Here is a 25,494-nt window from a genome sequence, read left to right on the forward strand (position 1 = left end):
CAATTCAGGCTTTTGAATTTTATCTGTATCGGGGCTTGCTTGGCTGGCCGCCTTTGTTGCCTTTGTTGCTTCTTTGCCCCTCTTCTCTTACTTTGGGCGGGCCGAAGCGGAACCGCCCACGCCTCCTCCCCCACCACCGCTGGTATCAACAGTGAGGGCTCAGCGCATTTAGAAGCAGATTTTCTGCACATTTGTTGGAGTGTTTTCTTGGATAAAAAAAAGGAAAAAAAAAAAAAAAGAAACGTATGTGCAAGTGCAGTAGCAGCTTAGGGTGTCACAGCTGCCGCTGCCGCCCGCGGGCTGAACAAGCAGCTTGCGCCATTAGGTACTGCCGCATGCCGCGCTGGCATGTGTGACGTCGGAGCGACCCAAGCGGTACGTACCGCATGTCGAGCGAGATGTTGAAAGGTTTGATTGACCGTGGTAGGCATAAAATGCGGCATCCGGCATGAGATGGTTGAAAAGTGAAGATGAGACTAATAAAGTGGAATCAAGTCTAAATCCAAGCCAGTCAACGAACTCTTTTACTTGGACAAACATAATCCGTATGCTGGACAGCCCAGGCTATTTGTTTTAACTAGGTACCTTACCTAGGCAGGTAGCGTCTCACAGCGCTGTTGGCTGTTGGGCATCGAGATTCAGCGGCTGACTGTGCTGAACCACAGTGCTGGGCGCCTCTTTTAGCCACAGTGGGCGCAGCAGCCCCAAACAGCATCTCAGCCTGCGCAGCCTGGCTTGAGCAGAATTGCTTGAGCAAAAAGAAGAAAATTGTTTGCACAGAAATAAATCTGTTCAATGGGCACCGCGCGAGTCAGCTTTTTCAGTTTCCGTCCAGGTAGTGACAAGTGCGTCTCGCAATGACTTGCGACGGCTTGTCATTTTGATGCCATGTAGTGACCTGTTCCACCAAGTCCTGTCACACCAAAATTACACCAGCAGGTACCTGGAACCGCGCTTGTCTCAATCGGGCTAAAGGCCAGGGACCGCTGCGTGTCAAAGGTGTCCTCTACCGGGAGCTCAAGGGCCGACCGATCTGATATCTCGTCTTTCTCTCCACGACCACGCTTCGCATTTCTATTGCTTCGATCCCCCCCCAAGCCATCCGATTGGCTCCGACACTGGATTACGAACGGCATAGTTACGATCAGCTCTCGGCTAAACGACTCCCCACGCATTGGTTATGAATTAGCCTGCTACCTAGGTGTCGCATCTTGCATCCTCCTTCTACCACGCACCTCGAAACTCCCATCGCTCTCCCACGCGCTTCTGGCCTGCAGAGCCAGCGGATCCCCAGCCATGAACGGTTTCGAAAAGCATGGTTTCAACGAAGACAACTTTGGAGCCAAGGGCAGCGTCGTCAGCGCCTTTGATGCCTTTCGTACGGCCTGCCGCCTGCACTGTACTATTATACCATAACACATCAGTTTGCTAACGAATGCGCGCGCAGCCAAATCCAAGCCCGAATACGTAACCCGCACCGCCGGCGGCGGCAAATGGACCGTCGCAATGATCTTCATCTCCCTTGTCCTCATGGGCTCCGAGGTGGCCCGCTGGTGGCGCGGCGAACAGACGCACAACTTTGCCGTCGAAAAGGGAATCTCGCACGAGATGCAAATCAACCTCGACATTGTCGTCAACATGCTCTGCGCCGACCTCCACATCAACGTCCAAGACGCCTCGGGTGACCGAATCCTCGCCTCCGCCATGCTGCACCGCGATCCGACCAAGTGGTCCCAGTGGGTGGACAATGGCGTCCACAAGCTCGGCCACGATGCCAACGGCCGCGTCAACACGGGCGAGGGCTGGACGAGCCTCGCCAACAACGACGAGGGCTTTGGCGAGGAGCACGTTCATGACATTGTCGCTCTCGGAAAGAAGCGCGCCAAATGGAGCAAGACTCCGCGCTTCTGGGGCACAGCTGACAGCTGTCGCATCTACGGCTCCCTTGACCTCAACAAGGTTCAGGGCGACTTCCACATCACCGCCAGAGGACACGGCTACATGGAATTTGGCCAGCATCTGGACCACGATAGTACGTAAACTCCAACCTCGCTTTTCTTTACCGGGACTAATATTTGGCACAGAGTTCAACTTTTCCCACGTCATCTCCGAGCTCTCCTACGGCGCCTTTTATCCCTCCCTCGTTAACCCCCTCGACCGCACCGTCAACGTCGCCGCCGCCCACTTTCACAAGTTCCAGTACTACCTCTCCGTCGTCCCCACCGTCTACAGCGTCGGCCGCAGCACAATCCAGACCAACCAGTACGCCGTCACCGAGCAGAGCAAGGAAATTGACGAGCACTCGGCCGTGCCCGGCATCTTTGTCAAGTACGACATTGAGCCCATCCTGCTTGCCGTCCACGAGTCCCGCGACAGCTTCATCGTTTTCCTCCTCAAGCTCATCAACGTCGTCAGCGGTGTGCTCGTTGCCGGCCACTGGGGCTATACCCTCTCCGAGTGGTTCGTCGAGGTCATTGGCAAGAGGCGCCGCACCAGTGGCGGCGAGGGTGTCCTCGGCACAAAGGGCGGCTACGATGTCTAGGGATGGTGGTTGGATTGGGATGGAATAAATAAGAGCAAAATCGATTTTTTTTCAGGGCAAATTATCAACTGGCGTTTTTGGTGTGGCGCTGCATAAACACATTTGGCTGATGTGGCAGAGGGTGGACTTGTACATACTACGATGCATGTTTTTAATTACGTAGGCAATACTGGAATGGGATTTTATGTTAAGAGATGACGCGCCTATCTAATGGTGAAAGCTGTACCAACTGCAAAAGTAACATCAAGTACAGAGCCCATGCGTACCAAAGCGACAACGCAAGTTGACTTAACAATCATCGTGCTGAGTAGAGAGACCATAGTATATATCATATCGCGTCTAAACGCCAACTCTCACATGACAACATCTTACGCCGGCGTCTTCTTCACCCCCATAATCACGTCCTGCTTATCCTTGACCTCCCCTGCCAGCGTCGCATCCACCGCCGAATCATCCACGTCCAGCACGCTTCCTTTCACTTTCCTCTCGCCGGCGCCGCCGCCGCCGCCTTGCTCATCCTCAATCGCATCCGAGTCGTCCACATAAGGATTCGGCCGCACCACGCCGAGCGTCACTGTCGCGGCGTCCGAGGCGGCGCCGGCGGCAGCTGCCTTGTGGTACACGCGGAGGCCGACGACGGCGACGGCGTTCCACGGGTCCTTGGCAAAGAGGCCGTTTTCTTCGTCGCTGTCGGCCTCTTCTGCGGAGCTTTCAAATAATTTCGGATCGTCACGCCGCATAGCGTCGATTTGGATGTCGAATTCGCCATCGGAGTAGTCCGTAAAGGAGGCTAGACTCTCGTCGTTCGAGTCAGATTCAGACGCTTCAAAATCCTCTTGTTCTCCAACCTGATCTGCTCCCTTTGGTTTTGCCTCCTTATTTTCATCGGTATTCTGATTCCCAGTCGTTTTCTGGGACTCTGTGTGAGGCTTCTCACTAGTTGGTGCCTTGGACTCGGTTGTAGCCTCATCCTTGGCCCCAGCCTTGCTCTCATTCTTCACTCCGGGGCTTCCCGATTCAGCTTTCACATCTTCAGCCTCCTTTGGCTTCGCGGGCTCAGCACCACTCGACACAGAAGTCTCGTCCTTTCGCCCATCTTCATTAGCCTCGGTCTTCTTCTCTGTCAGCTCCTTGGCAGCTGCCTCCTTCGCTGCCTCCTTTGCTGCCTTTCTCTCCTTGCTAGCCTTGGCCTTTTCCGCCTTCTTCGTCTTCAATTTTTCCCTCTTCTTGGCCGCCCGGGCCTGAGCTCTCTCGTGCTGCTTCTTCTTCTGATAATACGCATCCTTGTTCTTTTTTCGCAACTCCTCTTTAACAGCAGCGCGCTTCTTTTGCATTCGCTTCTCCTCATACGCCTCGCGTATCTTCTTCTCCTCTTTAGTCTCGACAATACGGCCCCGGCTGTGCGCCAAGTCGTACGACTTGCCGATACGGCTGACTTTGTCGCGCTTCGTCTTGGCCCACTTGCGAATGGTTGCCTGAACTGGAAGCTTATCATCGTTCCGCCACGCCTTGATCTTGACGTACACCTCGTATGCGCCGGCATCGAGCTCCAGCTCCACGTTGACCGAGCGAAGGAAGCGGAGGTCTGGCTCGCTGCGTACAAGGTAGCCTTCATAGCCAGCTTTGTGCACGCGAAAGGAAAGCTGGAACGTGTACTGGCCCTCGAGACCTCGAAAGTAACGGTCGTTGAGCTGTGATAAAACAATCACGACTGGCCCTGACTGCGTTGTGGTAAAGGTAAAGTACGTCTCGTTGTACTCTTCAACCCAAGGAACGTGCAGAGTCGTCCAGATCTGGGAGACATTCCATTCAGGGCCAAACAGACGGACGCGCTCAAAGATCTGGAAGTGACGCAGCAGATCTTCATAACAGATCCAAAACTCACCATCCTCGCCAAACTTGTGACCAAGCTTCCGCATCCATTCGGGGCTCCATTCCTTGGAGCCGTCCGCCCAAGCACCTCTCCACTCGCCCTTGCCCCAAGGGTTACGCAGCAAGATGAGGCGCTTGTCTTCAATCTCCACGACTCGCTGAATGGAGTATGCATGTCCCTCGATGATACCCTTTTGATCTCCGAATCCACTGCCAAAGACACCAGTCATGCAGCCAAAAAGAAACTCGTTGTTTGCTTGCAGCAGCTGTTTCCAAAAGTGCTCCTACGCCATGTTAGCTCCGCTGGAAATCCAAAGGGACCGAGTAGGACCTGCCTTGTCAAGAATATCGGTGGCGAAGATATATGATGCAACACCGCCTGTGAGATCCTCGATGCCTTCGCCAGTCCATCCACCTTCGATAGCAGCATAGTCGCCGTGGGCTTTCGCGTAACACTTTTCCAGTAGTGGCAGCCACGTCTCTTGCGGATGACCACACTTCGCAAAGTACAGCGAGTTACTGTTGGTTTGGAACATCCATTTGTAGGCTTCTTGCGGGTTTCTGTATTCCAGCTCATCAAATGTGAGGCGATCCATCTGAAAATCGTCGTAGTTTGCTTTGGTCAAGTAAAGCTACAAGACACATTAGCACACAAAAATATCCGTCAACGTATCCCGTGCTACTCACGAAATCGTCAATAATCTCCGAAATCCATTCCCCGTCTCGATAAAAGACGAAGCCGTACACGCCGATATCCTGGTCATGCGCCACGCAAAGCTTCTCAATCAGCCCCTTCTTGAAGCTCAGCGCGCACAGCGCCGCCATGAGCCAGCAGTCGCCGTCACGTCCTTGCTTGACATCGTCGGCCGTCGGGCCCTTGATGTAGAATTGCGGGCGGGTGAAGATCTCCGTGACGCGCTTAGCGCTTCGGGGACTGAATTGATGCCCGGGCGGGCCTGACTGCGCCTCGTCCTCGTCCTCGTCCTTCGACTCTTCGTCTGTCTCGGGTTCCGTCGCCGCATTATCCAGCGACTCGAGGCAGTCGCGCTGACCGAACTTTAGGTCAAACTCAATATTAAAGTGCGGATCGCGGTACTTGAGGTTCACGCGACGGCAATCCTGGACGATTTTGGCCACCTTTGCCCGGCAGTTGGCGGCGGCGGCTTCGTAGGATGCCTCGGCGTTCTGTGTAGGGCTTGGCGCTGGCGTGGATGCCTGTTTGCTCTTCCCGCACTTCCCGCTTGGAATTACGGTGATTGCTGTATCAGTCAGCCTTTCTATTGTCCAGTATCGAGCGGAAATGTTCTTCTTTACCTTTGCCGGGAGCTTTCGTATGGAAGCTCTTCCAGAACATGTCAACCGCACGTTGCGGCGTCTTTCCTGTCTTTCCTTCCATTGTTAGTACCTCATGTGACAGCGTACGTAGGCATGTAAATTGCTGATATTCATGAGAATAAAGAACGGAGGAAGCAGGAGAAGCAGGCTTCGTTAGCCTTATTATGAACAAGCCTGCGTTCGATACATTTCGACCGCCCTCTTGTCTTGTCGAGACAAACTCGTCGCATGATCAGTCGCGCGGGGCTGTCTACTGGGAAGACAGGGCTCTAATTAGCTCTGGATGTACAATTTGGGACACAAAATGCGAAAAGGCCCTGTCGATATGCCCCGCCGAGCGGCCTTTCTTGACGCAGGGGCTTCGTTTACTTGCTGATGAGACGAGGATCACAAGGCTTCGCGACGCCCCGTTCCGCACTGTAACCCCACTTCCTCAGCCGCTGCTGCTGAGACAAAGGCAGCGTGGCAGCCTCATGAGAGGTAGTGCTTATCATTGACACATCAGTACGCTTGGCTTTTGGACGCCTTCCCAGCTGCCGCAAGCCTTATTTACCGCAAGTATTGTCCAGGAAAGGTGCTGTGTCAGCCCATGCATTGTTCATGCATGTCTGCTCAAGGGGCTCAGTACGGATATATTAATCACCGAGCCACGTTACGTCGAACAGCAGCCACTGGCATCAATGCCTGTGCGTTGCAATGATTATCCGCTCCATCATCACACACCAACAGGTTCGTCGAGGACAATGCGATACCCGCAGCACCCTTCTCAATAAAGGGCTTGGCGACACCTATAACGGTGGCAAAGCCGGCACGGCCGGTGTCGGCATCAGCACAAAAGATGCTGCGATCGATCGTCGATGTCCGAAGCTCCGACAGCCTTACAGGCGCCCACAGTTGCGAAATGCATCACTGCTAGTCATGCGATCTTCTTAGTGTGAGAATGCGGGCTGGCATCGTCACCGCCAACTTCAAATTAGATTGTCTTTGTGGCGAAGCAAACAAAAGTCGAGGGCATCATGAGCCGGGCAAGACACAAGCAATCAGCCACAGTGAGGGACCTGGATGAATGTGATGATGCTAGGAGACAGAGAAGCTATCTAGAGGTAGCTAACGATGATTGCAATGGTACGGAGTACAGCTCATTGAGTTCATGTTCTTCAGACTTTTCCATCCTTTTCTGTCCCACACTTTTTGCGCCCTCCCAACAAGGGCTCAGCAGCTCGACTTTTTGTTCAATAGTGGCAAAGGAGCTATGGAAGTGTGGATCAATGAATGACCAGTATATCATCGAGCTTGGCATTGCGCCTCCAAGCAAGGCGCACCCAGAACAGCCCACAAAGTCTTGCAAGGTCTCATTTCGGATCTTCGCCGCCTCGCGGCCCTTCAGCGCTTCGATGAAGATTTTGAACCTTGGCGTGTGGTGATTAAAGGATTTGGTCTGTCTTTACATCTTCTTTGGACTTCTGGACTTCTCATCCGATTGAGAACAAAGCGTGTCAAAGTCAAAACGTTTAACTGTTTAATATTCGAGCAATCGGGGTCACTATGTCGCCTACCGTTATATGCAAGTACGTTCCTCCCTGAATTGTTTTCCGGCCGCCTCTTTCCGGTATCCTAGATCAACAAAATGGGAAAATATCTCCAAGAGAACGTTATGAGAATATAGGAAGTTCTTGGAGGGAAAGGGAGAGAACTTTGCACCAAGTAAGTCTTTACGACATTTAAACACTACAGCTCCATGCCAATAACGCTTCCGACGAGCCTTTGTGTGGCAATAGTTGTAGAATCGAACTGCTTACTTAGAGCCTCCAGCCGGTTCCTTCTCGTTGCCCATTTCTCGTCATTAGACCAACTCTCCATACGCACGGAGCGGTCGGCACAGAATGTTGTGATGTCATCAACATTTGCGCACTGGCCAGTCTGTGCACAATCCTGTGCTACGAATTGAATCCATTTATCCTGCATTTCATTGCTGAGCTCAATGTTGGACTTTTGGTATTCAATACTTTTCATGTCCACTGGGAGTTTGCCAACATCAGCTTCCATATGGGCTTGGTCCGGGTCGGCATAGCCTTGCAGGATTCCCTGGTCAGTCTTCTCCAGCGCATGGTGAAAATTGCCAAAGGCGTAGATCAATTCGACGCCATGATGCGCAGTTCCTCGCAGAGGTCCTAGAAAGGGATTACCAAATTCATAATGGTGGTACTGGAGACCGAGTTGTTTGGGATCCTGGCCGTGGAGCAATGCTTGCTGCTCACGATGGGTCTTGAAGAATTTGTACCCACGGTATACTTTGTGCATCAATGTGCTGTCGCATACAAATTGAGAGAACTTCTCAGTGAATTCTTCATCGGGCAGTGTAGAAGAAATGCCATACGTCTGAAGAATCTCCTCGGCTGCTGCCTCTGAGGGGTAACTCGAGGTGAGAAGGGAGCGAAATTTGGCGAAGTCTTCATTGGCGATGAGAGCAAAATCTTTGAATTCGTCGTCAGCTGCACTTATCAAGAGTTGAACCTTGTCGTCAGACTCCCGGAGTTCACCGCTCGTTTCCCCAAGGTGTATGGAAACGCCGCAACCCACGTCGCTTTGGCGAATGGTCCACTCATCGACAATCAATGTAAACAGTGCCCAATGAAGCTCTGCAACGCATCCAAGTATATTCTTTGTTGGTAACCTTCTCAGAAAATCTAGACGGACAGCAGGACTATCGGCCTCGACTGACCAAAATCGGCAGAGGTTCGTCCAACGCCGGTCAGCCTTCTCCAGAGATGTTAGATCAAGGCCACCGACAGGGCCAGAGAGCACACCAGCCTTTCGAAAAAGCGTCCTCTTCGTGCCTAACTCAGCCTCGATGAGATGAAGATGGCATGATATTCCGCCAGCAGAGTGGCCCATGATTGTGATTTTGGCGTTGTCTCCCCCAAATGCAGCAATGTTGTGCTTCACCCACATGAAAGCAAGTTTCTGGTCGTAGAGCCCAAAGTTTAAACCCCTGATAGGGGCATCACTGCTTTGCGACGCAATTATATCGGATGAGCCACAGAAACCAAATATGCCGAGACGATAATTGATAGACACGGCGATGAAAGGCGTTTTGTTACGGAGGGAGCGAAGTACAAGTCGAGCAGGATCTGCACGCCAACTCGTCATTAGCGGACGCCTTATGCAAACCAAGACGCAGCAAAATCTCAACACATACCCCATACTGGATCGGTTCCCGCGCCGTCTTTGAAACCACCACCATGGATCCAAATGAGCACAGGCAGCTGGGTCGTCTCTGCATCAATGCTGTGCATTGCAAGTGCTGCCGTGCTCGGGCGCACAACGAAGAGGTTCAAGCATTCAAACTCATCCTGGCCAACGTCTGGAAACGGCAAATATGACTGAAACAATCGTGTGTCACCCTCGGGCGCCGGACATCGGGGACTGCGGATGGTCAATCCTCTGGTGTTGCAGGAGGAGTTCTCCTTGTAGGGTGAGGGCTTACCCATTCTCCGTAGCGTCAAAAATATCACTCGGTAATCGATCTCGAAGACGAGCATGCTCCCATCTTCGCGATACCTGGGCATACGGTATACCACGAAACTCGTCAATCTCCTCTGAGATTACTGATCTCTTGCCGATCACCGTTTGGATGTGTCCCGATGGCGTGGGCAAGTGTACAATGGGAGCCCGAGTTGGCTGATCTGATACCATGATACTGTAGCAATACCAACTGTTATTTGCAGCGCAAAATAATAGGCTGAAGAGCAAGCAGAGGGTTACTTAGTATAAGCAGTTCCTGATATTTCGGCAAGACAGTCATACGCCGAAAGTTTATCCACCTCGAACATTTCCGCCTAGTTACAGATCGATCAGCCCCGCCTTGGGAAGCTCCCATGAACTAGCATTGACTCCAAAACTAATAGACATGAGCGCCTTGATCAAGATCTTCAGCAACGTGGCATATTCGACCTGGTACAGACGCAAGGTTGTTGAATACATTCATCGGCAATGCTAAGCTCTCGCCGCCGAGCAGTGGATAGCGCCGAGAGTAGGAACACGGGTGCCTCACGATTCAGAATGGTGCAACGCGTTTACGAGTGCTGCTTTCGAAGACAAGAGACTGGTTGCTTTCGGGTCGACAGGAACCTGCCATGACGTACGCTACCAAAGCCCTGAGGCGCGGCGGCTGTCCTGGTGCGTTTTTCTGTTTCCCCGTTCAACTCGACAGGAAACAGCAACAAACATGGGCTTTGAAGGCCCAACATGCCATGTGCAAGACAAAGTCTACAGAAATGCACACAAGGCACGAGGAAATGTAGATCTCAGAATGAAACGGCACGCAGACGGGAAAGAAACCGAATGCCGAGATTAACGAAAGGACCTTTCTTCTTCTCCGAACAACCCAACGAGTCCAAAGACCCTGCCGACATGTCGCTATTCACCCAATGTGTCGAGAATCGCTCGCGGCGGGAGTTCGTGGCTATCTGGAGAAGAAAAAAGAGGGAAGAAGAAGAGAAGCGCAAAAAAAAAAAGAAGCTCTCTGATCTTGGCTTAGCTGCCCGGTGGGTCTAGCCCAGATGGGGGGTGCGCACTGCACGTGATGGATTTAAATCACGTGCAGCAGCTTGCGAATTCATCGTGCTTGATTGGCGCAGCTGAACCGAGGATCCGACCCAGCCCGTGTACCGGAAGAGTGAAGCCAGGACCCGTCACTCAAGTTTCCCTTTCTAATACCGAATCGAAAAAAACCCCAGACACACGCCACCGGGGGGGTTCTGCCAGACTTTGACGACATCACCGATCGAATTTCTTCTCTCGAGACACGATTTACCTTTTGTCCGCGTCGATATCCCGCCAAAATGATTGCCCAACGTGTCGGCGTCGCTGCCATGCGCAGAAGTAAGCCCCATCTCCGAATATACCCTCACATGCTTCGGCGAGCGTATGGCGCTGTCTGCGCTCCCGGCTGGCGGTTTTTCAATCGGTTACCGCATCATCTTGAGGATATAATCTAACGTGGCTCTGCTCCTTTTTAGCCGTTTTCAGCCAAAACATGCCCCGTCTGGCCATGGCTGCGCGCATTTCTACTACGCAAGCTCGGTAAGCTCAATTGCGACACCCCCGGCATGACAGCAAGCCTCAAACTCGAATCTTCAAAGAATTTCATGCGCTTAACAAATATCGCCGCGATACTAACACATTTTACCTTGCCTTTTCAGTCCCATCGAGACGACCCGTCTATCACCCCCCGAGGGCGATAGCATCCTCGCCAAACAGCGTCTGCAGCGTCCCATCTCTCCTCATCTCGGCATCTACAAGCGCTCGCAAACCTGGTTTTCCGCCTCGGCCTGGACCCGCATCACCGGCTGCACGCTCTCGGGCACCGCCTACGCCTACTTCCTCACTTACCTCATCGCGCCCCTCGCCGGCTTCCACGTCGAGTCCCAGAGCCTAGTCGCCGGCTTCGCCGCCCTGCCGTTTGCCGTACAGGGCCTCGTTAAGCTCGGCCTCGGCTTCCCCTTTGTCTTCCACTTCATCAACGGCATGCGCCATCTGAGCTACGACCTGCTTAAGGGCTTCGCTAAGAAGCAAATCCGTACCAGCGAGCGCACCATTCTCGGCGTCAGCCTGCTGACCACTCTCTACCTCGCCTTTGGCCTGTAACTGACTGGCCTATTTCAGCTAAATAAAGGGTCAAATACCGGGGTTGTTTATTTGTATCGAATATTCGCATCGATGTGGCCACAGAGACGATTGGGGGGGCGGCAGGGCGTGGTTTGCGCGCCACTTGTGTAACTAACTACGGATATCATCGAGCGGACTATCTGGGGGGTATAGATGTATAACGGCGTGGTCTATTGGCCAAATGTCAACTTGTTTAGAGAAGACGTGCACATTATTGCACATTTCCTTTGTCAGCTTCGTTAGCACACACTAAAAAGAGAAAAAGTGTTCAACGACATATGCGACAGTGTGAATTGCAAAGTCCTGGCCTCATGTTTCTTTTTGCACCATTCGGGAAAAAGAAATAGCATCGCGCCGCCGCGGCTTTTCTTTTGGCTTTATTGCCTAACTGTCTAGCCACGCCAAGAATTGATGGTATACATACAAACCTGATGCCCATAAAACGCCTCATTTCGCCTTGCCCAATACCCAAAGTCATAAAGTGTTTTACTCAAACGAGCGTGCTTCGAGGACAGTCTGGATCAGTCTAGTGTTGTTCGACGACGCAATCCTGTTGCCGACAATGGGGCCAATAAACTCATTTAGCTCGCTGAGCTGGGCGGGCGTAACGGATCCAGCACCATTGAGCACGTGAGCATCGGCGTGCGTGACCAGCGAGGCAACAGCTTGTACCAGACCTTGTACGAGCATTTCGTACTCGATGGATCCTTCCGACTTTTCCTTGAGAGGCTGCAGGATGCCCGAGTCGAAGCTCTTGAGGTTGCGGAGAATCAAAAGGCGGACGGCCTCGGGTCCACCAGCCTCGAGGATGCCATTGACGGCACCATAGAGCACCGCGGGTGGCTTCGTTGGGTCCAGGAAATAGCGCAGGCAAGTACGAGTAAGCTTTGGTCGGAGTAGCGCGTTGGAAGCCGAGTATTTGTGTGCCATGCGGCCGATGAGCGATGCGGCAAGCTGTCTCAGCTCGTACTGCTCCTTCATTGCATCGACGCCGTCGTCGCTGCCCAGCTTTCGCGCCATCAAGCACGTCAGCACCGGGGCAGACAGGGAAGAAGCATAAGGATCCAGAAACAGCGTCTTGTTCTCAATAAGAGCATTCGTCAGTTCCATCATTTGCTTCAATGTAAAGGTGTCGTCGAGCTGGTGTGTCACGCGGTCCATGATGAAGTTTATGAAGTAGGGCGCAAGCTGATGCAGGCCAGGGTCGTCTCTGACAGAGCCGAGGGCGGCTTGGCGCAGACGAACAACTTCTTCATCTGGGGTCTCGTCGAGGATGGCGGCTTGGATCTTGTCAAAGTACAGAATCAGCTCCTTGCTGACAATGTGCTTGACGGATGGGTTGCTGGGCGAGCTGTCGTTGCCGGCCAGGGCAGAGAGCGCAGGGTTTGCGCCGGTTCCCTTGGGTAGCAAGTCTTGGGATCTCGACTCGGCCGTCGTGGGGTTCTGGGGGATGGAGGGCTGGACGCCCTCGATGGCGAGCCAGTGTGCTGCCAGAGATTAGCATAGTCGCGATTCAGGCATCTCGCCATAAAGTACCTGTAAAGTTCATGTCGCGCGGCACCTTAGGCAGCGGGGCATTGATGAGCTTCTCAAACTCTACCTCCTCGTCGTCAATGTAAAACAGCGGCTGGCCGGGCCCCAGACTGGCCTCGCCGAATCGCAGCGGCCTCGTTGAGTCGTATCCATAAAGCGGCTCAGCGTCAAGTACGCGCAAGGCGAGAGAAACATCGTTGACGGTAAGCGTCGTGCGACGCGCCGCGCGCATCAGGCGCAGACTCTCAATGATGACTTGGCCGACGCGGTACTCTACATCCTGGGCGAGCGCCTTGGTCGCCTCCTCGTTGAGCGCGCCGATACCGACCGACTCGGCTACATCCTTTATATTCTCGGCATTCCACAAAAGTTTGGGCACTTCCGAAGCCATGGTGTCGGAAGGTCTCGGTCGCTGCGTGCCAGCGAACGCGGTCGAATGGTGATGAGTGGAAATAAGGTACGTTCTACGGCGCAGCACAGGCGACATGAACCAGCCAGAAATGGGTGGTCCGTGCGTAAGCGACTAGCCAGGTGCCGGGTAACTCAGCTTCAGCGAAGATGATGGCCTGTATTGATTTTGCGCAAACCTCTACAGAACTCGGGGGATAAACGATACATCTTATCCATCAATTGTGGCGAAAGGGATGGATTTGACAGAAAGCGGCATTGCGATGTACCCTTTGCGATGTCGTAGCAAGATTGTTGCGGTTTTTGGGGACAAAATAGGAATTTAAGAGCAAGAGCTGAAAATCGCCAGCAATGAAGATAATCTTGACGACAACAATACAGGCGACAATACAAGCAACAAAACAGGCAACAATTAAGGAAAAAACCAAGGTACTGAAGTTTAGACCCGAAAGGTCAAATCAAACACCCATTCTCCCCCTTTAGAAACGCCATCGGTTCACCCAACTCACTCAGGCTTTAGGATGTTCCGACAAAGTTCTTGGCATTATATTACATTGTAAACGGCTGGCTCTGGCTGCGTGCCGTTGCGACGGCTATGCGGCACCATCTATGCAGCATCCTGTCACTCGGCAGGCCGGCGTCTGAATGCCGCGTTCGACAGTTCATCTCATATTTCTGTAATAACAGCTACCTCCCATTTTCTGGCCACGCTAGAACAAGGTGCCTCTAATGCATCCACACTTCCGTTTGGCGCGGGGTAGCACGTTGACTGCCATTACACACAATAAAAGCAATTCTTATTACCCATTGCAGCTATTCTGACGTCAACCAAAGCTCATGTTTAATAGCTTATGACCACATATGTTGTGGAGCACATTAACGGAAAGGATTAGGCCGTTGTCTCGGTAGTGGAAGGTTGAGGAATTCCGCGCAATGTAATAAATAAACACGAATCTGCCCAAAGCCTTTCAACTAATAGCCACTGATCAATTATTACATCGTTTCAATTGAAGGCAGACTTTTCGCAAAATTATCATGGCTCCCAAGATCCTCGTCATCTTGACCAGTGCTGACAAGATTGTCAAGCTTGACAAGCCTACTGGCTGGTACCTGGTAAGATCAGCTCTATCAAACAAAGCAGACAACAAATACCGAGAAATTGGAAAGCTTTGTGGTCTGATTTGATAAATCAAAAATTTTCCTAGCCCGAGCTTGCTCATCCCTACGATGTTCTTGCGCCCAAGGCCGAGCTTGTCCTTGCCTCCCCCAAGGGCGGGGTAGCTCCCCTGGACCCCAGCTCTGTCGAAGCCTTTAAAAACGACGAGTCCTCCAAGAAATTTCTCGACAAGAAGCTATGGGAGAAGACGGCGCCGCTCAAGGACTTTGTCGGCCGCTCGAGCGAGTTTGCCGCCCTCTTCTACCCCGGCGGCCACGGGCCCATGTACGACCTCGTCGATGACCAGGATTCAATCGCGCTCATTCAAGAGTTTTACAAGGCTGGAAAGCCCGTGGCCGCCGTCTGTCACGGCCCCATCGTCTTGGCCAATGTCAAAATCAACGGCAAGCCGCTCGTCGAGGGCCGCTCGGTGACGGGCTTCACCAATGAAGAGGAATCACAAGCTGGCCTCACCGAAGCCATGCCCTTCCTACTCGAAGACCGCCTCAAGGCTGTCGGCGCCAAATGGACACAGGCTGACAAGCCCTGGGGCGAAAAGGTCGTCGTTGATGGCCAGATCATCACCGGCCAGAACCCTGCTTCTGCTCATGCTATTGGTGTTGCAATTTCCAAGGCGATTGGTAGGTCACAACTTTCTCAGGCTACGCAAGAAATTGTTACTAATCGATATGTAGGTGTTTGATCTTGTAGTTTGATGGATGAATGCGAAAATCTCGTACCTACGGAATCTTGGTCAAAATGAAGAATAAAGTGAGGAGGTTGTGGGCAACTCGTGGTATGTTTGGAGACGAAGCTGTAACGGGCGTGTGGAGAACTTGAAGAGTTGCGTATAAATAGGATTCTTTGGGGTTTCAACGACCTTTTATTAGAGCAGCAAGATCCACTTGATAAAGCACGTCGTATCGTGTCGCTTCGCTTGTTCGACTCGTTCTGTGACTTTTTTTTTTTTTTTTTCCTAAGGGTCTGGTAATCAGCCGCCAGAGTACAGCTCAGCGAGCTGCTTGGCGGCGCCTCACAGTGCAGTAGTCAACTTTGCACTTTCACTTCCCACTTCCGTAGTTATGTTTAGTCTTTAGACAAGAAGTCTTGTACAACCAATTATTGAGCGGCCTCAATTCAATAATGTCAAAACTAATGCCAAGAAAAGAGATTGGCCATCCGATGCATGGCCGGGATGACCTTGGATCTCGATTGTCACATGAACTTTGCCCTGGCGCACCCTCGTTATATCGCGCCTCGACAGATTACGGATACCATGATAACGCTATACACGCCGACCGACCACTGTCGTAGGCCGACTGCCGACCGCTATTGCGGGGGCGGGGGCGACCATTGAGACCAATGGCAAGCACTGTATAAATGTTTTGGGTTTGTGGTTTGACGGCTGAGCTACGCGGCCCTCGTTGGTTCATTGGTTGGGGCGGATACCCCCTAACTTGAATAACCAGATCCGGGCGGACACGGAGACTTTTTTTTTTTCCTTCGAACTTGCTGAAAAAAAGAAAAAAAGGTTAAATACATCTCATCTGTTCCACTTTGTATTTCTGTTCCACTTTGTATTTCCTCTACCTTGCAAAGGGGCTACTCGCAACTCTAACACAATGGCGGCGGTTCAAACCCGTGTCCAGACCTCAAAGGAGGAAGAGCCTATTCATTCTCGCATACAGGCAACCAAAAATCCTTTACGAATCTCACAAGTGAAGCCCTCGCCTCAACTTGGCAGCATGGCCTCGAAAAAATCTCCCGTCAAGATCTCACAGAAAGTCATGGTTCCTTTGTGCGCACTCATGTTTGTGTTTGCTACCGTTATATTTATTGAAGACCCTTCTTTTGTGAGAGCAAAGGAGACTTCAAGACTGTTTACGAAGAATCGTGTGCCGGTAAGTTCCGATTCGTAGTGGTTGCGGCAGTACAACGTGGACACGACACTGATGCAGGGTCCAGACGGGGCAACAATTCTTCACCTATCGCCAAGCGACAGCTCCAATGTGGGTATATCGCGGCCTGCACGCCTTTCCAGCTGCGATTTGGAGCATTGGCATGCCCTTGCAGCACGTCGACAGCCTTCGCAAGAAATGGCCCGTCTTGCACCGCTCTGCAGGCTACGTGCTCCTCTCCATGTCGCTGCTCCTCAGCATCACCGGCTACTGGTTCTTCATCTCCAAGCATGCCTATAGCCACGAGAACCCGTTTCATCTTCACAGCTTCAAGGGCCTGCCTCTGCTCGCATGGCCCACCTTTGAGGTGACGACCTGGTTCTTGGCACCATTTTACTGGTTCACCATGTACAAGACGGCCACGACGGCGCGAGCCAAGAAATTTGTGCAGCACAGAAAATGGGCCGTCTTGCATACCCTTTCCGCTTCCGTCATCACCGCGGAGCGTTTGAGCATCGTCACATTAAACGCGATTGGCATGGCCATGAGCCTATTACCGCAGAAGGTGGTCCATGAGTTTTTTGGGGTGGGATACACGATCCCGGAGATTGCAGAGGCAGAGCTCAGCGTATTTGCTTTTGCGAATGTGCTTGCATTCATCTTTGTCTTGTCGTGGCTATATTACGAATTTTCCCGCGCTGGGTATTTTGAACGCAAAGGAAGTGTCCGCTCCTCAACGGTGATGGAAACGAAAAGCGGAAAGAAAGACATGTGAGAGTATGGTAGCTGTCATTTTCTTTATGATGAACAAGAATATATGCATTGTGATACATTTTCTTATGATGAACAAGAATATATCCATTGTGATACATTTTCTTATAGTGAACAAGAATATATGCATTATATCACAACAATTTTGGGGGCTCAAGTCATCACTTATCACTAGAGGCAAGCAGTCGAACCGAAACTTGTAAATAAATGAAGAATGAAATAGAACTGGCTTATACCTGCAGAATTGTCCCAGCGCAGATCCCAGACTGCAAGGCTTTCAAAATTTTCGTCATGACCGCCTTTCTTGCATGAAAGAGATCCAACTAAATTCGGAAGCGTCTCTTCCTGTTGTTTCTGCCACCTCTGTCGCCGCCACGGCCGCCGCCTCTGCCGCCAGAGCCGTCCTGGTTTCTGCCATTGCCGCCGGATCCGTCCTGGTTTTTGCCATTACCGCCAGAGCCGTCCTGGTTTTTGCCATTACCGCCAGAGCCGTCCTGGTTTTTGCCGTTGCCGCCAGAGCCGTCCTGGTTTTTGCCATTGCCGCCTTTTCCATCATTTCCACCGATTCCACCGCCTCCACCGATATCATTGTTTCCACCGTCTGGTACATTGTTTGCATCATCTCCGCCAATTCCGCCGATTCCACCAATGTCATTGTTTAGATCATTTCCATTTCTGGCACCTCCATCTATCAGGTCATTGTCATCGATTCCGTTGTTGTTTCCATCCTTGTTTCCGTCGTTGTTTCCACCCCTGTCTCCACCCTTGTTTCCGCCCTTGTTTCCACCCTTGTTTCCACCCTTGTTTCGATCGTTTCCACCCTTGTTACCATTATTGTTACCATTATTGTTTCCATTGTCACCATTGTTGTTATTTCCAGGACGGCCTGTGTTGACTGGCTGATTGCCACCTAGAACAACCGACGGCGTTTGCACCGGAAATTCGCGAGTTGTGACATTGTCGGCCAGGAGCGCTTCAACAGCAGCTAGGTTCTGCTTGGCCTCATTCGATCCGGCTTCCTTGTTGGCTTGCACAGACTTGCTAAAGTCGGCTTGGTTGACCTGGACCTGATCCAGAACAGCCTTCAGCTCCTGCTGAGTCCCGATCTGGTTGGGGGAGTTGACTGTCGGTTCCTTGTCGGTCTGTTGCACGGGAAAGCAGCCGCCAAAGGGTCCAGCGACGGCATTGTTGCGACAACGGACTGTGCCAACATTTCCTGTGGAGCCTGTTTCGCATTTAGTAACTGATTCTTGCCGAGGTAGTTTCACTTGGATAACTCACCACCAGTGAGGTTCAGATCGTCAGGCATCACGACTCTGATATCGAATGCCTGGGTCTTGGCTTGCGAAAGACCATTTGAACCTGGCACGTTGTCCAACACTGTGAGGTTCTGTACAGGGAGTCAGTCTTGTCCTGTGTGTAATTTTCAAGTAATTGATGCGTACCTGAAGGTTTAGGCCAGTATTGCTTGTCTGGTCCAAGTCGCAGAAAAACGGCCCCGCGCCGTCGGCATTGACCTGGTGAATAGTGACAGTGACTTCGCTACCAGCCTTGACCTGAGTCACAGCGCCCGCTGCCAGGGCATTCTCAGTGTTTTCTCCAACATCAATATTTCCTTTCAGTTCCGTGCGACCGCATTGATTGGCAATGTTGGCCACAATTTCGGCGTCGCGGATGATGGTGGTATCTTGTTGGCAAGGATTGATACTGATGCAGTTACGAGCAACAGCGGGGTCGACTGAAGTTGATTATTAGCATTGATGCATCCTCGAGTATTCAGAAAAACCTACCTTGAAATCCCACGCTGGCTGGGGATCCTTGAAGGCCTTGAGCATTAAGGATGACGGCGTGGCAGGCGCCCAAAGTGAGAAGCGGCGCAGCCGCTATAAGAGATGTGGTCCAGCGCATCGTATTAGTAAATAGAGGAACGACTTTATGTCAAACAAGGTCTAATTATGAAAGGAAGTAACGATCTCCAGGATCAGACAAGGCTCTACCAGCAACAAAGAGCAAGTAGTTTACAACACTAGCGAATGTTGACGAATATCGACAAGTTCAGATTGCGGCGGACGCATACATATATATATATATCTATACATACAATGGAGCAAGAATAACCTGATTCATTTCGATGGAGAATTGTGAAATCAACCCCTCTCTATGCGATTTTGTTACAATGGACTGTATCTCTGGTGGGACTCGGATATAGCAGATTGAGTCGGCGGGTTTCGCAGCTGCACTCTTTCGGGCAACTTGCCTCGGCGCTAGTTTGTAGTTCATGATCATCGGGCCCAAATCCCAATCTGGGGCGCACTAATTTAGTACCCGACCACTGACCAACCAGCCAAGGCTCTTTTTGGAGTGATCAACCACTCCCTGCGCACATCTTTTTTGCCTGCAGGAGCTGCTCCCACCATCGTCACAAAGATGTCTGTTGCAGCCTAGGCCAAACTACACTCGGCAATATTTCCATCCTCAAAACTCTTTTGTATGGGGTCATAGTATTCAGGTCCTGTGGGGCACAGGCCAGACAAAAAATCACACCACAATCGCCATGCAATGTCTCGAATAGACTGGATGGCTCTGCCAAAGAGACCGCGCTTGCGCTCCTTCGCCTTTGACTCGCGATTCGGGGTTGAGATGCCGAGCAGGCTTCCATTAGCGACCCATGCTGAGATGCCGAGCAGCCTTTCATTAGCGATTCATGCTGAGATGCTGAGCAGGCTCTCATTAGCGACCCATGCTGTCCCTGCGCCTATAAGATTACTCTATTCCGATAACAACATTGATATTCGTTGGCTAATACTGGTCATGAAGATCATTTATGTTTGAAGTACTGGGATGATGGTCTTGCTAGTTGTGACGCAATGTCCTGGTAGCGTATGCAGAAAGCATCCCATATATCAGCTGAAAGGGGCGTCTGCGACAGCGTGGATTCGTTCAGCACTTCATACTCCGCATGTTGAAATGAGTAATCGGGGGTAAAGCCTTATTCATGAATCGAGCGGTCAAAGTAAAAAAGAGATGACCGCAGCCACTTGCTCTTGGTCCTGCAGAGAGATGAGGGTGAAACGGGAGGGGGCAGTGACACCATCACGGATTAATAATGCACTTCTCACAGTTTGCGTCACATTTGTCGGAACTTTGGTTCCGTTTTGTGGAAATCATGTTTGTTTTCTGCTCCGGTGACCTGCAACTGCTAAATTGATCCTTGCAACGAGTCTGATCTTGGCAGAAGATGTAAAACCGATGAGACACGGAATTATGTGGTTCTGTGAAGCTTGCTAATTATGTGCCTGCCGGGGGGGAGGGGGGGGAGGGGGGGGAGACCCCATGACTTTGGCTGATGTACACTGGCAGATCGGCGGCCCCGCGGCTAGGGGAAGAAGAAAACCCCGGACGCGGCTCGGTGAAGTCTACGAGTTTGAGAAAAAGCCGCCAATGTTCGAGAAGAAGTGAGACATGGGGGTGACTACGAAACCAGTTTCATCACCAGCCAAAACAATACTCTAGTAAAAGAGCCTAAATGCCGCAATGCAAGGTTATTTTAATGATTGTTCGGAAAATCCGAGTTTCAGTCGGATAATCAGGATGAAAACTAATTTCCTTTTTGATCGGGACTCTTTGCTTGGACCTTTGCATCTGCCAGATATAACTAGAGTGGTCTCCACGACTCGAATGGCGCCCCCGCCGCTTAAGCCCGGTCTATACCCATATTAACTATTAACAACTCATCCCATCTGTCAAAAGTCGAAAAGACAAAAATTAATCACCAATTTTTTTTTTGGAATAATCTGTTCAACACCAATTAATCGCTCGATAGACCAGATGAAGATTACCAGTCTTCTTCAAGCCTCCGTGACGGCGATAGGCCTCCTCGCGCCTTCAGCAGATGCCAGAGCACACCGTCGTGCTCATTACGGCATCACTAGTACGCCTTTTCCCCCGGACTCTCTATCTCCTAAACTGGCCCAAAAACGCTAACGGCATCTTGCAAAATGGAAAAAAATAGTTCGCAGAAATGTCGTGGCAAACGAGACAACCGGCAACACGCTGATTCCAGTGGTCGTCGGTGGTCCGCAAGATTTGTTTGTGCCGAATCTGGTCCGCGCAGCTGTGGGGGACGTTGTGCAGTTCCAGTTCAGCAACGGAAACCACACCGTGACGCAAAGTGAAGAGTCAGAAGGGTGCACGCCTCTACAGGCAAAAGACCCGAGTGCGGTACACAGTGGCCACATTCCGTTCCAAGACGGTCAAGTCGAGGTGGGCACCTTTAGCATGGTGGTGCAGTCGACAGAGCCCATGTTTTTATATTGCGCGACGGGCCCTCACTGTCAGACTGGACAAGTAATGGTTATTAATCCGTGAGTTTACTGGAAAAAAATGCTGCTGCTGATGATGATGATTTACGATGGCTAACGAATTTGGGGAAAACAGTACAACTGACGCCCAGCTGGCAAATTACGCAAAGGTGTCCCAGTCAACAGAGGCAAGTGTTGATGGAACGCATGTTGCAGGTGGCATTGTCAGCAAAATTGCCCTGGACAAGGCTGCATTCGTTCCAGCACCACCAGAGGAAGAAGGAGCATAAAGTCGCACAGGCTTGCGATTAATGAGCCTCTAGCTGGGGGCGAGCCAAAAGAGAAAAAAAAAAAAAAAGGAAAACAAGGGAACAGAGGCGGGGGAGCATCTGGGATGCCCGACCTACGTGGCGTTGTTGGTTTTTCGGTAATCTGCATCGTCTTGAACAAGACATCAACGGCTGGGCCGCCCTTACATATATCAAGGACTAATACCATCCTTTCTCAAAGAAAGGAAAAAACTACATAACTGGAGTTGGGGACTGGGAGACGGCGAGCCGTCTCAAAAGAAAAAACTTGAGCCAACTTATTACAATATAGTTGATAATTGAGCAAAGTCTGAAGAAATAACCATAAACCGCCATGGTTGTTGGTTCAGTCGACGACGCGGCCGGGGGGGGGGGGGGGCGGCTGCAGACTCATTGCTGCCACTGGACGAGGAAATCGGCGCCGACAATTCTTGATTCATTAGCTAATCGGCAGCGCTGAATGATGAAGAAAAAGGGGTTGAACTTTGCAAAAAACCAGACAAACATGATTAGTAGTGATGATTCTCCTTGAAACGGATTTTCGTTTGGGTTCCCAGCTCCGACACCCTGCCTGTGACAGAGTACGCCGTTGTCGTCGCCTGAAAAGGCCGCGAGCAAAGGCTTTTTATTCTTAATTTTTAATTATTATTATTTTTGGCTGCATGAACTTGCTGAAATCAGCCACCATATGCTACTGGTGTTGGCATATGGTGTCATCCGGCTCGCGGTGTAAGAACCTGTTGCGAGAGGTTTCAACTAGCGACGAATGGTAACCAACTTGGCCGGTCATGTCCGTGACGCAGTAATGGACTCGAGGCCCAATTCATGCGTCTCCGAGTTGAATCGGTACTTGATGGTCTTTCAAACACTGTCAATATCAGCCAGGTCGTGAGGTTGTCTCTCGCTTATTATCACATCACTTCCAAGGTAGTTTAACATTGCACAAAGATGGTCGCCGTACAGCTGCTACATAGGGCGGAGTGCTTAATCAGGGTCTATGGGTCTCGCGATCGAGCCCCAGCTTCTTTTTTTTTTATTCCGAGTCAAATGGAGGGGTATCACGGGACATAGGGGTAAATTTATATGCTAGAAGAGATACCCACCCAACCACCATGCCACCCTATCCCTTTGGCTGTGTTAAAGGAGCAAGCAGGTCACGAGATCCACAAGGGTAGGAGACGGAGATGTACTGACTAGGCCTTATCCATGTGCCTGGTAAGAAAGTCATTTTCAGTACAGGCGTACGCCACAGTACTTTATGGTTACGCTAAGATCACTACTAAGGGTAAGTACCACAGGTTTTAATGTTATGTGATTGGATAAGACCCTTGCAAAATACCTGCTTGCTCCTTTAACACAGCCAAAGGGATAAGGGTGTCCCTCGGCCCCCCTCACGCTATAGCTTCATTAGCTCCTTAATTAGCACTGTCCCTATGCCTTAAGCACTGTTCCGCGTGTTAACTAGAAAATCATTACCACGTGGCTTATAGGGCTGCAGGTATATCTCTCCTCGATTGACATACTACGAGATGGTAGTCATATGCCCTTTCCAATACCGGCCAGCTTCAAGCGCTCGGAGCATATTACCTAATCCGAGAGAAGCAGAATTACAAGACCATGAAGCAAGACAGCAGACTGAAAGAGTGGGTGCTGTTGATGAACTGGTCAAATCACAGCGAACGATAGGCTAAAATTAGCAGTGAATGCTGCTGCCCACGTGGGAGGACAAAACAGACCGCGCCTAAAATTAAAAGGCTTACTTTACCTAGCCGTAATCATCATTATATAACATCTCCTATTTGGTGTTTTTGCTAATATTCTAATGTTTTAGAAGCTAAAAAACTTGCTTATGATTATTTTAGAAATTTTAAGCCTTGTTATAGGGATTATCTGATCATTTCTGCGGCAGATGTGGCGACAGGCTTGTCGGCGGTCTGTTTTGTGCCCCCCAGACTGCCCAGCGTCCCATATTTTTTAGGCCATGCTGGAAAGGATGAAAAGTCTAGAAGATAGAAACCCAGATACAAGGTCGCCACCATCTTGCCATTGGCTATACATCACAACGTTTGAAGACTTGTGCTAGAACTGCAACGTTGCAGACACTGTCTTTTACCTCGCCTGCAACGTTTGTCTTTTCTAGTTTGGAATGGAAACATCATCGCATATACTGACTCGCGTCGGATATTTAGTCGACCGACTGGCCAAGCTGACACGTACAGCTTAAGCTACGGCCTAGGCTAGAGGACGTTAGCCAGTTTCGACTCGAAACAAAACTTGATGCGTAAGAGTGAGGGTTGTTGGGTAGCTGTTATCGCCACCCAGCACTGCCGGAGCGTGGGCCCAGCTATAGGCTAACGAATGCCGCTACTGCCATCTTCCAGGGACTCGGGTCGGGTACTTCGCGAATGGCTTACAGCGCTCATTTACCTATTGGGGCTCGGGCTGGGTTCCGCGGAACAACTGTGGCTGAGGCATTACGAATCTTGTTCATATTTTTATGCTCCTGGGCGGCACCACTTTGGCCTTGGTCAATGGGCTTCAGCAAGCAGTCTCGCTCGACATTGCCTCCTTGCGCTAAAACTAAAATGGCTCGCCGAACGGCGACCGTATCCATCAAGGTTAGAGTCACGATCTCTAGATGTTCTTTTGAATCAACATTTCCGAGTGCTTTTGTGAACGCAAGGGCGTCGGTGATCAGGCAAAAAGCGGCCATGCGCCTCCCGGGGGTCTTTATCAAGAAAAGCGCGGTACAGATTGAGCCTGCGTTGATCGCTCCACACGGGCCCGATGAAGCTATTTAAATGCATCTCGTCGCTGCATGTTCTGTTCTGCCGGTTCAACAAAAAGCATAAAACATTCTCACAAAAGAGAAACCCCAAGCAAAAATGTCGACAACGAAAACAGACCTCAATGTGCAAATAGAAATTGCCAAGACGGCTGACGAGGTCTTTCAGGCCTTTGAACCCATGTGCCAGGCTTTCGGCGTCCAGACCCAGGATGGCGTCTTCATGGGCACGCATCCCGGCTGGGATACGCCGCTGGGCAAGCAAAAAGGCGCAGAGCGCTTAGCCGCCCGATTCGCCGAAACAACCACCAATCGAGACGGGAAGCCAAACACCGTCATCATCTTGGCGACGGTGACAGACCCCGCGACGACGGGCCGCCGGGATATCGCTGGCTTGGCCATATGGGAACAGGCATCAGTCGTCCCCGGCTACGGTGATGAGCCGACCGAAGACGAAGCCGCCGATGCGCATCTTTATGAAATCTATCCAGATGACCCGGTTCAGCAGAATTACTGGACTGCCGTCATGACCGCGATGCACAGGCAGCGCTGGGAGGTTGTCAGGTCAAAGGCAACAGCGTCCCCTCCCGCCATCCTGGCCCTTGATGTGTGCGCCGTCGACCCCAAGTACCAAGGCTACGGGATCGGAAGGAAGCTTGTCGAATGGGGCTTGAAAGAGGCCAAGGCCAGAGGTGATTTGGAAGCAGTCACGGAAGCATCTGTCATGGGCCGACGAGTGTACCTGAAACTGGGCTTCGAGCAAGATGGCCCTGAGATTGACTTTAGCGCGGTGGATGCGTCGGTTGGCAAATTGCCTCTTCCGTCTCTTGTTTTTCTACGCACCAGGAAACCGTAAATTAGACAGATGCTACTAGGCTAATTGATGATCTTAATTGTTGGCTAATCGCATAGTTT

General features: G+C 51.2%; 10 protein-coding genes across 10 annotated transcripts; 6 read left to right on the plus strand and 4 right to left on the minus strand.

Annotated features, from left to right (window-relative positions):
- Positions 1 to 1,296: 1,296 nt before the first annotated feature.
- On the plus strand, positions 1,297 to 2,542 carry BBA_08484 (endoplasmic reticulum-Golgi intermediate compartment protein; the record flags this gene model as incomplete). Its single annotated transcript, XM_008603581.1, has 3 exons — positions 1,297 to 1,378; positions 1,448 to 2,032; positions 2,085 to 2,542. The coding sequence occupies 3 exons, from the start codon at positions 1,297 to 1,299 to the stop codon at positions 2,540 to 2,542; spliced, it is 1,125 nt and encodes a 374-aa protein (XP_008601803.1).
- A 368-nt stretch (positions 2,543 to 2,910) lies between these two features.
- BBA_08485 (calpain family cysteine protease) lies at positions 2,911 to 5,810 on the minus strand (the record flags this gene model as incomplete). The annotated part of the gene is made up of 4 exons (XM_008603582.1): positions 2,911 to 4,698; positions 4,789 to 5,046; positions 5,102 to 5,673; positions 5,729 to 5,810. The coding sequence occupies 4 exons, from the start codon at positions 5,808 to 5,810 to the stop codon at positions 2,911 to 2,913; spliced, it is 2,700 nt and encodes an 899-aa protein (XP_008601804.1).
- Positions 5,811 to 7,477: 1,667 nt separating this feature from the next.
- BBA_08486 (carboxylesterase-like protein) lies at positions 7,478 to 9,445 on the minus strand (the record flags this gene model as incomplete). The annotated part of the gene is made up of 3 exons (XM_008603583.1): positions 7,478 to 8,880; positions 8,949 to 9,175; positions 9,237 to 9,445. 3 exons carry the CDS (start codon positions 9,443 to 9,445, stop codon positions 7,478 to 7,480), a joined length of 1,839 nt encoding a protein of 612 aa, XP_008601805.1.
- Positions 9,446 to 10,593: 1,148 nt separating this feature from the next.
- On the plus strand, positions 10,594 to 11,398 carry BBA_08487 (succinate dehydrogenase cytochrome b subunit; the record flags this gene model as incomplete). The annotated part of the gene is made up of 3 exons (XM_008603584.1): positions 10,594 to 10,633; positions 10,771 to 10,834; positions 10,954 to 11,398. 3 exons carry the CDS (start codon positions 10,594 to 10,596, stop codon positions 11,396 to 11,398), a joined length of 549 nt encoding a protein of 182 aa, XP_008601806.1.
- A 507-nt stretch (positions 11,399 to 11,905) lies between these two features.
- Positions 11,906 to 13,343, minus strand: BBA_08488 (TATA box binding protein associated factor; the record flags this gene model as incomplete). The annotated part of the gene is made up of 2 exons (XM_008603585.1): positions 11,906 to 12,906; positions 12,956 to 13,343. The coding sequence occupies 2 exons, from the start codon at positions 13,341 to 13,343 to the stop codon at positions 11,906 to 11,908; spliced, it is 1,389 nt and encodes a 462-aa protein (XP_008601807.1).
- A 1,052-nt stretch (positions 13,344 to 14,395) lies between these two features.
- Positions 14,396 to 15,219, plus strand: BBA_08489 (DJ-1/PfpI family protein; the record flags this gene model as incomplete). The annotated part of the gene is made up of 3 exons (XM_008603586.1): positions 14,396 to 14,473; positions 14,566 to 15,157; positions 15,212 to 15,219. The coding sequence occupies 3 exons, from the start codon at positions 14,396 to 14,398 to the stop codon at positions 15,217 to 15,219; spliced, it is 678 nt and encodes a 225-aa protein (XP_008601808.1).
- A 919-nt stretch (positions 15,220 to 16,138) lies between these two features.
- Positions 16,139 to 17,189, plus strand: BBA_08490 (uncharacterized protein; the record flags this gene model as incomplete). Its single annotated transcript, XM_008603587.1, has 2 exons — positions 16,139 to 16,417; positions 16,482 to 17,189. The coding sequence occupies 2 exons, from the start codon at positions 16,139 to 16,141 to the stop codon at positions 17,187 to 17,189; spliced, it is 987 nt and encodes a 328-aa protein (XP_008601809.1).
- A 319-nt stretch (positions 17,190 to 17,508) lies between these two features.
- On the minus strand, positions 17,509 to 19,093 carry BBA_08491 (GEgh16 protein; the record flags this gene model as incomplete). Its single annotated transcript, XM_008603588.1, has 4 exons — positions 17,509 to 18,410; positions 18,467 to 18,575; positions 18,631 to 18,923; positions 18,976 to 19,093. 4 exons carry the CDS (start codon positions 19,091 to 19,093, stop codon positions 17,509 to 17,511), a joined length of 1,422 nt encoding a protein of 473 aa, XP_008601810.1.
- Positions 19,094 to 21,013: 1,920 nt separating this feature from the next.
- BBA_08492 (extracellular serine-rich protein) lies at positions 21,014 to 21,776 on the plus strand (the record flags this gene model as incomplete). Its single annotated transcript, XM_008603589.1, has 3 exons — positions 21,014 to 21,116; positions 21,198 to 21,549; positions 21,623 to 21,776. The coding sequence occupies 3 exons, from the start codon at positions 21,014 to 21,016 to the stop codon at positions 21,774 to 21,776; spliced, it is 609 nt and encodes a 202-aa protein (XP_008601811.1).
- A 2,903-nt stretch (positions 21,777 to 24,679) lies between these two features.
- Positions 24,680 to 25,435, plus strand: BBA_08493 (Acyl-CoA N-acyltransferase; the record flags this gene model as incomplete). The annotated part of the gene is made up of 1 exon (XM_008603590.1): positions 24,680 to 25,435. The coding sequence occupies one exon, from the start codon at positions 24,680 to 24,682 to the stop codon at positions 25,433 to 25,435; it is 756 nt and encodes a 251-aa protein (XP_008601812.1).
- Positions 25,436 to 25,494: the final 59 nt, after the last annotated feature.

The sequence above is a fragment of the Beauveria bassiana genome, assembly GCF_000280675.1.
Source record: "Beauveria bassiana ARSEF 2860 unplaced genomic scaffold BBA_S00035, whole genome shotgun sequence".
NCBI classification, from domain to species: domain Eukaryota; kingdom Fungi; phylum Ascomycota; class Sordariomycetes; order Hypocreales; family Cordycipitaceae; genus Beauveria; species Beauveria bassiana.